The following is a 13,699-nucleotide window of genomic DNA, read 5'->3' as shown; positions in this document are numbered from 1 at the left end:
AAAAACTAATATTGTTTACGCACATGGATTACTCTGCAACTTTATCAATAAATCCTGCACCTATGAATCATCTCACCTCCCGTGCCTATAATATCTAGGCACTGTATTATTAAAAAAAATTCTCTCGACCTGATTTAGGTCTACAGCAGGACACATAAATTAAGGATTAAGGGCTTGTAAATACGCATTTCACGGCAAGGTCTACCTGTTGCTTTCGGCGCATTTGACAAATACAATTTGATTTGAAATGTACCAATAAGTAAGGTCATAAATCACCTTGGACCAATTAAACAGTCACGCCTGTCGTGTAGGCTAGTGAAACCAAGCTGGGGCCTCTTTCTCTCCGATCTATCAACTTTCTTTCAGTTTATCGCTGTGCGCCTTGCGGTTTCTGAAGTGTCTTCGGGGTGGCGTGTTGGAGCAGAGTGTTAACAGCCCAGTATTAATCACAAAGAGCAGAGCCAAGCCTGAGACCTCACCCTGCTCTCCTCTGTATCGTGACCGTGGATATTTTTACCCTCTCTCCAATTCCATGGGTGGTGTAGAAACACTGATGAAAGTGTAAGAAGTGTAGCTTCCCACTGACTTGACTTCCCACGGTGGCCATCAAGCAACTGACAGAAGTGAACTCAATGACACAAGACTCATATGATATAGCCCATATATCTACTTTTACTGTTCCTAATTAGATCAAATCAGATTATAGCATATTATATAATTAGATAAAGCTTTTTATGACTTCACCATAGAAGGAAAAATCTAATGCAGCGTACAGCACGTGTCCAGTGCAATACTCTTGAGCTACCTTTTATTTCCTCATGCCGAGATTACTGTAACTCTTAGTTCAAAATTCTGCAGCTTGGTTTTTACCAGGCACCAGAAAATGTAACCATATGAAATCAAATGAAATTGTATTTGTCACATGCACGCCGAATACAACGGGTGTAGACTTAACTGTGAAATGCTTGCTGACTAGCCCTTCCCAACTATGTATAGTTTAAAATTAATAATACTTTAAAAAAACTAAATACACAAGAATGGGGCTATATACAGGGAGTACCAGTACCAGGTAAATGTGCAGGGTATGAGGTATTTGAGGTAGATATGTACATGAAGGCGTGGAAAAGTGACTAGACATCAGGAGATAATAATAAGAGTGAAGTAAAGAACAGAGTAGCAGCAGCATATGATGTGTGTGTGTGTGTGTGTGTGTTTAAACACAACTATTTTTATTTCTCTACACTGGCCACCAGTCACTTTTAGAATAGATGTTAACATTTTAGTAATCATGTTTAAGGCTTGGTTTAGCCCCATCCTATATCTCAGATATGTTATCTCCCTATGAGCCAGTGCACAGCCTGAGATCCTCTGGCAGGGCACTGTTGACCATTCCAAAGTCTAGGTTGAAAATGACAGGAGACTGGGCATTTTCCATTAGGACCCCTAGACTTTGCAATGGTCTGCCAGAGGAGATCAGGCTTGTGCCTCTTTTTAAATCCCTGCTGAAGACACACTTTTATAAAGATGCTTTTCATGTATGATTTCAATTTATGTTTTTCATTCTCCTTCCTCCTGTCTTTGTTTCTTTGTTAGTACTTTTGTACAGGTATTTGCACATGGTGGAAAAAGGGGTGCCCTGGCGTTCCTGTGAGATCATGAACTGTTGGCCTGGGGTCGTTAAACTCCCCAGTAACCCCACACAGCTGCCATTTCCTCTTCCCTCTACCCCTTTCACAGCTGTGGAGAGATATACAACAGACTGGGGGGTGAAGGGAAGAAAGAGCAAAAGAAGAGGACAGAGAGAGAGAGTTGGGGGGTTGGGGATTTCCATGTTTAGACCTGGCCGGCTCCTCATACATAAACACTGCTGACTGGTCACAGGCAACCAGAGTCCTACTGTATACAGGCTCTGTATACTCAGTCATGGAGAGGAATACGTGCTCAGCTCAGACTTCTGTACAGTTGACTCAAAAAACGTAAGTATCATCTGTTCTCACTTTAAGTATGCCAGATCTAGAACAGTACACTGACATGATTATTACTAATTGAAAGGTGCAGCTCTCAACCTGTAACCTGACTGCCCACTAAATTGTCAGTGAGACTCACCTGTTACTCATAGCAAGTCACATAGTCAATGAGTGGAAGCTTTGTATCTTTTTAATTAAGAAATATTTTTGAGGAACAGGTCTTAACCAGAGGACTTTAACCCTGTGTGTGGTTTGTTAGCTAGCCTGGTGCCAGTCTCTTTAGCTAACATTACACTCCTTGCCACTCCTTGTCATTAACAAGGAGACCAGCCTTTCTGCCATCTTCAAATATGAACATTCTATCATTACTGAGATTGAGGAGAACAGAGGAGCTGATCCTGATTCGATAACCCTCACAGCTATCCTCCAATCACAACGATTATCCAAATATTATACAATGGGTGGGTCTAATCCTGAATGCTGATTGATTAAAACCGCATTCCAGCTGGTGTCTATTCCACAAGTTACCACCGGCTAAATCTGTGACACTAAAATGCCTATTTACTCTGTTCCATCTGACTGTGCAATCCACTGTCTCATCAGCTATTTATAAACATGATCTCAACTATAAAAATCATCTAGACATTATCTAACATTTCTTTTAGACTAACATTTCGTTTTCAACATATTTGTATAAACTTTGCTTTCTGTCTCTCCAACATTTGCAACATTATTTCAATATTCAAATTTGATCTCCACTTGTACCATAGTAATGAACGAGTCTGGAATCAGGACAAGACAGACAGGCAGGCAGCGTTTCTCAACCAGTCAAAATCATGAATCAGCTGGCATCATTTTTATGGATATATACAAAGAAATTTCAATTGAAAAAAGGTCAAAAGAAACAAAGTGCAGCAAGTTTGCCGTCTTTCCAGCTTCAGTTTGAAGTGATTGTGTTAGCTGTGTTGTTGGCTAGCTCTTTTGAACAACAGTGTCCTGACGAGTGAGCACATGTTTTATGCCAGGCAAAATCACACCTCATTAACTCATTGTTAGGGATGTATCAAAATAAATGTCTCTAGAAAACAGCTTCAACAAATGCAAATGAAGCTACTTTGCTGTTATTCTGGCTTTTTGACGTGACTGTAAATTAGCCGTAGTTGACTATATAGCAATCAAGAGATAAGAACGTTGCCAGCCAGTATGGCAATGGAACATCTCGAACGAACGACTGGGTCGCGTCCATAGATACAGAACAAAAAGACTGAATGACTGTGTCGCGTCTCTAGCAACTGAACCGATAGAATGAACGACCAGGCCTAGATTTGTGACAGGACTCTATCTTCGGGACTATATCTTGTGGAAGGATTAAATAGTATGAATAAATTCATAAAATGTTTTTAATGAAAATATGTCAATCATTATTTGAATATGTTGGTAACCCGTTGTATAAAAGTGATAATGCCCTCGAAGCCGGTGTTTGGAGGATATATTGGCAACAACCGGGCCAACCTATCCTCCAAACACCGGCTTCAAGGACATCATCACTTAATTGGTACTGGATAACTGTTTTTCACCACAGAACATGTTGGTACCTGGTTGCTAAGCAACCATTTTTTTTGTCCAGATGATACCAATCTGACAAAAGTCGCTAGCTGAAGTCTAACTTCTCAAACTAAATACATTCCAACCACAAAACCTGTCTGGTTTGATTGTAAGCCTCATAATACAATAACTTGCCTAGTTAACAGCTAAATGTTTGTTTTTGACTTTGTTATAATTAAAGTTCTATTTTCGAGGTTCCACATTTTTTCATGTAAAATATTAATGTTATTATTTCCATCGACCAATGAGCAACTCCGCCATAAACCCAGCTGCATAACTGAACATTGACATTGCCTCAAGGCCAGTCTCTTTGACAATGACATGGAGAGGCAAGAAGTTGAATGTTAGCTAAAAAGACTTGTACCCAGACTAGTTGTTGGCCTCAGTAAAAGGAAACCAATTTATAGCTTGACCCTAACCTTTTTTTCCATGGCCAAAGAGGCAGGGGCTCCATGTATAGCTTGCCTGGCACACAATGAGAATGTGTGCATTATTTTAGTGCCTGTGGAGGTGAATGACAGTTTAGAGTTTCACTGGGTCTGTCACAGTGTCAAGGACCTGGGCCAATGTCCATGCTCTGAACTGGAGCCACAACATTCAGAGACTGTCCTGGAGAGGATATTTGACTATAAATAAATGATTCAGAAAAGGAGCAATAATTGACAGATCTACACAAGACAATATTTATAGTACACTAACCTGATACAGCATATCCTAATGAATTTGACCTTTACCTCTTTTACGGAGGGTCACAGTGAGGTACATGTAGTCAGTGGTGATTTTAGCATGTAAATCTTGGTGGGGCAAAAAAATAATAATACGTGGGATGCTTGCCAGCAAAACCACTACACAACACAACACTAAACAATACATTAATTGCACTATAACGGTGACAAATGGTGTGTCACGTCCTGACCAGTATAAGGGTTATTTGTTATTGTAGTTTGGTCAGGACGTGGCAGAGGGTATTTTGTTTATGTGGTTCGGGGTGGTGATTTTTGTATTAGGGTATTTGATTTATTATTTCCGGGTTTTGGTTTATGTCCTATGTTTTGTACTTCTATGTTCTTTCTGGTTTGTGGTATTTCTATGTGTAGGTTAATGGGGGGTTGGACTCTCAATTGGAGGCAGGTGCTTTCTCGTTGCCTCTGATTGACAGTCCTAGATATGGGTAATTGTTTGGTGTAGTGTTGTGGGAGATTGTTTCATGTTTTGCATGTGTGAGCATGACAAGACTGTTTTGTTGTTTGTGAGTTCTTTGTTTTGTTTGTGAGTTCTTTTTATTTAAAATATATAACAAGATGAGCATCCACATTCCTGCTGAGTTTTGGTCCTCTATACCTGACGACAACCGTTACAGAATCTCCCACCACAAATGGACCAAGCAGCGGAGTAAGGAGCAAGGGGAATTCGATATGGACTGGCGGGAGAAATGGACATGGGAGCAGATTCTGGCCGGAGAGGGCCCATGGAGGAAGTCTGGTGAGGACTGGGAACGCTACCGGGGTACACGACTGGCGAGGAAACCGGAGAGGCAGCCCCAATAATTTTTTTTGGGGGGGGCACACGGACAGATCGGCGGAGCCGAGGATGGAACCAGAGCTAGTCGGGGTAAAATTGGAGGTGAGAGAAACAGACTATAAAGGAGTTGATAGGATGAGAGATCTACTGTGTTGGTGTATTAGGCATGACTTTCGCCCTACAGAGCGTGTCCTAATGATATCACCTGAGTTAATGTTTTATACTAGTCCTGAGGTGCCTGCTAGCTGTCTGGTGAAGATAGTAGCAGCTCCAGTTCGTCAGCCCAGTCCAACTCGTCCTGTTCCCGCTCCCTGCACTAGTCCTGAAGTGCGAACCCCTAGGCTGATACCTCCAGTACCAGCACCACGCATCAGGCTTCCAGTGCGTCAACCCAGTCCGACTCGGCCTGTTCCCGCTCCCCGCACTAGCCCTGAGGTGCGTGTTCCCAAGCTGATACCTCCAGTACCAGCACCATGCATCAGGCTTCCAGTGCGGCAGCCCAGTCCGACTCGTCCTTTTCCCGCTCCCCGCACTAGCCCTGAGGTACGTGTTCCCAGGCTGATACCTCCAGTACCAGCACCACGCATCAGGCTTCCAGTGCGTCAACCCAGTCCGACTCAGCCTGTTCCCGCTCCCCGCACTAGCCCTGAGGTGCATGTTCCCAGGCTGATACCTCCAGCACCACGCATCAGGCTTCCAGTGCGTCAGCCCAGCCTCGCGAGTTCGGCAACAGTGTGCAGTCCAGAGTATCCGGCAACAGTGTGCAGTCCAGAGTATCCGGCAACAGTGTGCAGTCCAGAGTATCCGGCAACAGTGTGCCTGTGACCCGGAACTAAATATGAGTAACTGTTTCAAATGAGTCTGCCTACAGTGTGGAACGGAAGAGGTCTGCCTACGGCCCGAAACTGATCTAGTCTGTCTGCATTCTGGAGGACAGTAGGCCGGAGCCAGAACCACCTCCTGTATAGGTGGGTTGGGGAGGGGGGGTGTAGCACAAGTGCCGTCGGTGACTGCAGCCACCCTCCCTTTAGTTTAGGGGGATTTTTTAATTTTTTATTTATGAGGTGCATCCGGGGTCTGCACCTTTGGGGGGGGGGGGGGGGGGGAATACTGTCACATCCTGACCAGTATAAGAGTTATTTGTTATTGTAGTTTGGTCAGGACGTGGCAGAGGGTATTTTTGTTTGTGGTGATTTTTGTAGTAGGGTGTTTGATTTATTATTTCCCGGTTTTGGTTTTATGTTCTATGTTTTGTACTTCTATGTTCTTTCTGGTTTGTGGTATTTCTGTGTAGGTTAATGGGGGGGTTGGACTCTCAATTGGAGGCAGGTGCTTTCTCGTTGCCTCTGAGAGTCCTATATATGGGTAATTGTTTGGTGTAGTGTTGTGGGAGATTATTTCTTGTTTTGCATGTGTGAGCATGACAAGACTGTTTTGTTGTTTGTGAGTTCTTCGTTTTGTTATTTTGGTGTTCTTTTTATTTAAAATAAATAACAAGATGAGCATCCACATTCCTGCTGTGTTTTGGTCCTCTATACCTGACAACCGTTACATGGTGCCCACAAACTGTTAGGTCCTACATAAAGCTGTCCCAACTTCTTAGCCAGGTGTAGCAGTGGTATCAGCGGAGCCTTGTCTGGCAGCGAAACCGTTCATTCAGCCTAATTTACTGCCAGGGTGAAGCACATGGGCTAGTAACAGCTTACTACACAACATACACTTAGTATTACTTTCCTAGCTACAGTATACATCTCCCTGGTATATTATGTAATTTTTACAGTAGCATACAAGACATTTTTGGACTCACCTTGTTGTGCTGTGCTCACTTGAACAGGAAGGTGGCACGGCGGTCTTTCGTGGGCAAATTTTGTCATCAAAGTCTGGCTTTATGGTGCTTTCAAGACAACTGGGTTGAATCATGATGACATCATTGATCTTTAGGTTGTAGCTCTAGAAAGAGTTCCAAGTTGGATGACGGTTCAAAATGTATTTCCCAGTCGGCGGTCTTTTTTTTTTCCGGAATTCCCAGTTGTCTTGAACTCACTGAAGTCAAGTTTTCGCAGTTGCGAGTTAACAGTTGTTTTGCGCTCAGCACAAATCATGCTTCATTGACAGCATGGCCAATGTTGAATGTTTATAATTTTAAACTTGGAAAATAGACACTTAATCCCAGAGTTGGGACCACACAGCCACTGCACTGAATAGCAGGCTAGTGATTTATTTGCTACGCTTGCAGTTAGCCACTGTCACTGATTCCTTCCAAACCACTCATTGTTGAATTTGCGATTTCTACCCTGTTTATGTCCAATGGCCGATGAGCACCGAATCATTTTAACTCTAATTTCTCTTCATGTGACATGGATTAAACAGTATTTGCCAGTAGATTGTCAACTTAATTAATTTATTTTGAATTTGTTTTGCAAAAAATGTGCCGCTCAAAACAGGTGGGGCTCTACCCCACCTGCCCTGAATGACGGGTTGCCACCGCATCTACTCCATCTGGCTGTAGACTATAGTGGCACGTCTATTAAACATCTGAGACCCATTCTGAGTTCTGTCGGCTGGGTATCCATGTGAACAGCCAGGGAAGTGTCTAAAAGTAGTCTCACCCTGTCTGCTCCCAGCAACCCGACACTGAATTAGACACAGAGGGGTCACATCTCTGCCCTGTGTGGGATCAGATAGGTTGACAGTGTGTACAGTGTGTAGACAGTATGTGTCTGTGTAAGTGTATTAGCATGTGTGTGTTTGTTGCAGCAGTAAACCTGGGACATCCAATGGACTTGATAAGCTGAGTCGTTTGGAACAGCTAGAGCCAGAGGAGTCACTGGACAGAGAGGACCCCCGAGAATACTGCCATGGTCTGATATGGGTCTACTCTGTCTTTCTCCTTACATGTCTTGTTGTCCTATTCACTCCCTTTCAGCATACACATAGTCTGTTTCAACATAGTATTTACTGTGTTGAGTACTGTGTTTACACAGTAAATACAGTAGTTGGAGGCCTTCCGTGGCCTCCAGACGATCTTCAATGCCATACAACTCTCCTTCCGTGGCCTCCAACTGCTTTTAAATGCTAGTAAAACTAAATGCATGCTCTTCAACCGGTTGCTGCCCGCACCCGCCCGCCTGACTAGCATCACTACTCTGGACGGTTCTGACTTAGAATATGTGGACAATTAAAAATACCTAGGTGTCTGGTTAGACTGTAAACTCTCCTTCCAGACTCACATTAAGCATCTCCAATCCAAAATTAAATCTAGATGTGGCTTCCTATTTTGCAACAAAGCCTCCTTCACTCATGCTGCCAAACATGCCCTAGTAAATCTGACTATCACTGACTATCATGATGTCATTTACAAAATAGCCTCCAACACTCTACTCAGCAAACTGGATGTAGTCTATCACAGTGCCATCCGTTTTGTCACCAAAGCCCCATATACTACCCACCACTGTGACCTGTATGCTCTCGTTGGCTGGCCCTCACTACATATTCGTCGCCAAGCCCACTGGCTCCAGGTTATCTATAAGTCTTTGCTAGGTAAAGCCCTGCCTTATCTCAGCACACTGGTCACCAGCAGCACTCACCCGTCGTACGCGCTCCAGCAGGTATATTTCACTGGTCATCCCCAAAGCCAACACTTACTTTGGCCGCCTTTCCTTCCAGTTCTCTGCTGCCAATGACTGGAACAAATTGCAAAAAACACTGAAGCTGGAGTCTTATATCTCCCTCTCTAACTTTAAGCATCAGCTGTTACAGCCAATCTGTAAATAGCACACCCAACTACCTCATCCCCATATTGTTATTTATCCTCTTGCTCTTTTGCAACCCAGTATCTCTACTTGCACATCATCATCTGCACATCTATCACTCCAGTGTTAATGCTAAATTTGTAATTATTTTGCCTCTATGGCCTTTTTACTGCCTTACCTCCCTATTCTTCTACATTTGCACACACTGTACATAGATTTTTCTGTTGTGTTATAGACTGTACGTTTGTTTATGTGTAACTCTGTGTTGTTGTTTTTGTCGCACTGCTTTGCTTTATCTTGGCTAGGTCGCCATTGTAAATGAGAACTTGTTCTCAACTGGCCTACCTGGTTAAGTAAAGGTGAAATAAAATAAAAAAATAAAAAGTTGTAGTAATAACTATTTGCTGTCATCCTGTATGTTTCAATAGGGGGGTACCACCCTGTTCACATTGGAGACACCTTCAACAGGAGATACAAGGTTCTGTCTAAGTTGGGCTGGGGATACTTCTCCACTGTATGGCTCTGCTTGGACCTCAGGTTCATTCACTATGTTGCTGTGTGAGGATTTACTCAAATATCTTCTTCTTGTCATATAGGAAAAGCTCCAGTGTGATTTAAACAGTCTCTGTATGTGCAGGTTGGGCAGGCGAGTGGCCGTGAAGGTTTTGAAGAGTGGAGAAGGATTCACACAGGCTGGGCAAGACGAATTGACTCTGCTACGCTGTGTGAGTCTCCCTTTTTGTCTCTCTTCTTTGTCTTTCTCTGCTTCCTCTATCACTTTCTCATCCTCACCCCTAACTCTTCTCTAAGGGCAATAGGGCATACATGAACAACACTTTTTGCTCTTAGTCCACATGTTATTTTTCTGTCACTACCACTTATTCACATCCACCCATGCTTTCATGGTTCATTATTTTTCTTCCTTGTCTCATACAGACCCATCTCTCTCTATTTAAACAAGTACTCGACCAGTATAGTCCGGACCCTGACTCTGACCTCTCTCACCCGCCTCTGCCTCTCACCCCCGCAGGCCAGTGGTCCCACTGCTCGTCACCTCCAAAGCCGGAGGATAGTCCAACTGCTGGATGAGTTTAAGATAGCTGGGGTCAACGGGGTTCGTATCCTTTCTCAGACTGCATAGTCATGACACACACACGCACACAAACCTGCAGCAAAATCTGACGCCGTAGGGAGTGTGTTTGGTTCCTTGACCTCCTGTGTGTAGATGTATGCCTAGTGCTGGAGCTGCTGGGACCAGACCTCCGGTGTTGGCAAGTCTGTTTTGGAAACCCAGGGCTATCGCTGTCTTGGGTCAAACAGGTCATTGCTCAGGTAAAAGAGTGACAGAGTTCATAGTATGAGATGAGTAGAAACAGCTGGGCTGTCATTATCGAATCACTACATTAATGAATGCATCTTTAGTTTGATGCAGGAGTTGTTTGGAGTTCACAGTGCCATCACTCTTTCCCTGTAGGTTCTTCAGGCATTGGACTACCTGCACACTCAATGTAAAATCATCCACACGGACATCAAGCCTGAGAATGTACTGTTATGTTTGGAGGAGCAGAACCCAAAACAGACAGCAGGGGGCAGTGCCTGTCCATACCCTGGGAAAGATGCCAAGTCAAGGAGCACAGCAGGTAGTGTTCACTGTCCAGCTACAGATGTTATAGAACTCTGTAAGGTCATATGACTGAGTGGACCAGAAAATGAATCTGTTTACTGTACATTAAGGCTAGTATTCTGTTTCTATGTCACTTCAGATTGTCTGTGTCCAGTATGCTGTTGAAGTGTTTAAATCAGATCATAACCCTGTACTGTATGTTGTTTATCTCTTACTGTCTATTCAGAGAAGGACCTGGTCACTCCCATCAGTCTGAAGGAAATCACAGTAAAGATTGCTGACCTGGGAAGCTCCTGTTGGGTGGTGGGTATGATCAGTCAGTCATCGGTTGTGAAATAGCGTCCCCCAAGCACTTACTACAAATACCTCATTTACTAATTTCATGTTGTACATTGCTCTCTGTTACTCTTTTTTTTGTATAGTCATTAGCACAGTAAACATGACCCAATTTTAGCTCCAAGAAGCAGCCAATTTCAAAAACCGCAAAAGTAGATTGTGCTGATTTATTGGTGCGTGGAACCATGTCGCACGCCATAGTTTAAAAACTCAGTGGATAGCGCTAAAACATTGACGTCATATCTGAATTCCGACATCTTTATGAACCGTTGCCATTCGTATTCAGTAGTTGGTTACAAAATAAGAGTAACTAATGTGGGATACCGCCCTGGGGTCAGGACTGTATTTCACACGCTGCCTTTGCTCTGTGTGACATTCCAGTACAAACATTTCTGTGAGGAAATCCAGACCCGTCAGTACCGCTCACTAGAGGTTCTATTGGGCTCTGACTATGGCCCACCAGCAGACATCTGGAGTGTAGCCTGCATGGTAAGAGAGACAACCACCATACAACCAACACATCAGCAACAACACTTATAGTCTGAATCTGTTTGCAGCTTCACTGAAGTAAAACCATGTTATCTCCTGTCTCCTCTGATTCACTTGCATCACTTAACTCTTGTGCCGTTCAGTTACCCTTCCAGTCTACCAGCACGCTTTACATCAAGACAAATTCACCCACTTCTTTAGCACTAAGCTTAATAGATAGATGCCACTACAGAATAGTTCCAGGCAATTCAATTCTTCTTCTTTTTATTCTAGGCTTTTGAGTTGGTCACTGGGGATTCATTATTTGAGCCCAAAGCTGGGAAGACCTTTTCTTTAGAGGAAGGTATGTCGATATTAGGCGTGACAAATATTGACATAGGATTCAATGGAGATAACATTGTGTCCACTTTGTGACTTTTGCATAATTGTTTATCCAGTGGGGTTTTGGTTCTGTTCCCTCCAGACCACATCGCTCACATAATAGAGCTCCTTGGCAAAGTCCCAGCAGCAGTAGCCTTGTCTGGCAAGTATTCCATGGAGTACTTCAATCGCAAAGGTGAGTGAAGGATTTGCTTTGAAAATGATCAATTGTTACAATGTAGAGAAAGGACTTTTTGATGTAAATGTTGCAGATTCTCATTTTTTTTATATATATTTTTTTATTATTATTTATTTTGTTGTGGTAATTTACCCATTTTTCTCCCCAATTTTGTGATAACCAATTGGTAGTTAGTCTTGTCCCATCACTGCAACTCCCCTAAGGACTCGGGAGAGGCGAAGGTCGAGAGACATGCGTCCTCTGAAACACGACCCTGCCAAGCCGCACTGCTTCTTGACACACTGCTGTCCATACCCTGGGAAAGTTGCCAAGTCAAGGAGCACACCAATGTGTCGGAGGAAACACCGTCCAGCTGGGAACCGAAGTCAGCTTGCAGGCGCCCCACCCGACACCATGAGTCGCTAGAGTGCAATGAGACAAGGAAAACCTGGCCGGCCAAACCCTCCCCTAACCTGGACGACGCTGGGAGATTTGTGCACTGCCTCATGGGTCTCCTGGTCACGGCCGGCTGTGACACAGCCTGGGTTCGAACCAGGATCTGTAGTGATGCCTCAGACCGCTGCGTCACTCGGGAGGCCCCCTTGCAGATGCTCATTTTGACAAATCATAGTGTACTTTTTTTGTGAAGTCAAACCTACAAAGAATGCATTTTCTTTCCAAGTCACAAAGCTCTCTTTTATTTACCTCCACTGTCTTTCCTCCTCTCTATCATGTGTTCTCCCAGGTGACATGCGTCATATCGGAGTGCTGCGGCCCTGGGGTCTATATGAGGTGTTGGTGGAGAAATACCACTTCATGCTGAAGGAGGCCTCTCTGTTCTCTGACTTCCTGTTGCATATGTTGGACTTCCAGCCGGAGAGGAGGGCTAGTGCTGCCCAGTGTCTCCTGCACCCATGGCTTAGCTCCTGAACCCTGGCCCTGGAGCCAACTTGATACCAAGCTAGTAGATAAATGTGTTATATAAATGTGTTATGCAGAGACAAACACAGTGGTGCTGAGTCACTAAGACTACGGGAAGGATAGACAGTATACATTTTGCCAATTGGCTCGATGCCAATGTTCCGGGTGAAATGTACTATTTTATGTTCATTCATTAAGTAAGACTAGATTTGTCTCTTCTGATAAACGTATGGGGCACTTGATTATCTGTAGTGTAATGAATGTATGAAGTACAAACTTATATAAGTGTTGTATGATTTACTGAAATGTAGTACTTGTGCTCAAGACTTTCCACAGCTGTGCTGCACAGTGCACTGCGCCAATGGTACTACTGTATATTTGTAGTTCTTTTTTACAGCATACAATAAATCATGTTTTGCTAGAAATGTATTGTTTCCATTGTCTCTTTTGGGCTTACATCTGCATGCCTTCTCTTTTTCGTCTACTTGTAGTTTCCCCAAGATGATGGTAGATACTTAGTGCAAGATGGCGTTGACAGAGATGGTCGCCTCGCTTCGAGTCCTTAGGAAACTATGCAGTATTTTTTATTTTTTTATGTATTATTTCTTACATTGTTAACACAGGAAATCTTAAGTCTTATTACATACAGCCGGGAAGAACTATTGGATACAATATTGTCACGTCCTGACCCTTGTAAGATGTCATTTTCTATAGTAGAGTAGGTCAGGGGGTGGTTTTCTTGTTATCTGTTTCTATGTGGTTTTCTAGGTTTCTATTTCTATGTTGGGGTTGTTGGGATGATCTCCAATTAGAGGCAGCCGGTTCTTATTGTCTCTAATTGGAGATCATATTTATGTAGGGGGTTTTTCCACCTGTGTTTGTAGGTTGTTCATTTTTTTAGTAGTGTGTATTTCTCTCTGCGTCACGGTTTGTTTTGTTGTTTCAA

General features: G+C 43.4%; 1 protein-coding gene across 1 annotated transcript; it reads left to right on the top strand.

The window, feature by feature from the left end:
- The first annotated feature begins 1,778 nt into the window (after positions 1-1,778).
- On the top strand, positions 1,779-13,178 carry LOC106566977 (SRSF protein kinase 3). Its single transcript, XM_014135687.3, has 12 exons — positions 1,779-1,976; positions 7,851-7,954; positions 9,274-9,403; positions 9,483-9,570; positions 9,876-9,963; positions 10,071-10,177; positions 10,320-10,485; positions 10,696-10,772; positions 11,187-11,294; positions 11,568-11,637; positions 11,758-11,850; positions 12,578-13,178. The coding sequence occupies exons 1-12, from the start codon at positions 1,924-1,926 to the stop codon at positions 12,760-12,762; spliced, it is 1,269 nt and encodes a 422-aa protein (XP_013991162.1). The 5' UTR covers positions 1,779-1,923; the 3' UTR covers positions 12,763-13,178.
- Positions 13,179-13,699: the final 521 nt, after the last annotated feature.

The sequence above is a fragment of the Salmo salar genome, chromosome 13 (assembly GCF_965601325.2).
Source record: "Salmo salar chromosome 13, fSalSal1, whole genome shotgun sequence".
In the NCBI taxonomy this organism is placed as follows: Eukaryota; Metazoa; Chordata; class Actinopteri; order Salmoniformes; family Salmonidae; genus Salmo; species Salmo salar.
Note: the sequence above shows the minus strand (reverse complement) of the source record. Positions and strands in the feature narration are given on the sequence as shown.

Bases quoted from the DNA above. Each gene is read 5' to 3' on its own strand.
- LOC106566977 (XM_014135687.3), top strand. From the start codon at position 1,924: ATGGAGAGGAATACGTGCTCAGCTCAGACTTCTGTACAGTTGACTCAA. The intron at 10,773-11,186 runs GTGGGTATGATC...GTGACATTCCAG, and splicing joins TGGGAAGCTCCTGTTGGGTG to TACAAACATTTCTGTGAGGA. The intron at 11,851-12,577 runs GTGAGTGAAGGA...GTGTTCTCCCAG, and splicing joins GGAGTACTTCAATCGCAAAG to GTGACATGCGTCATATCGGA.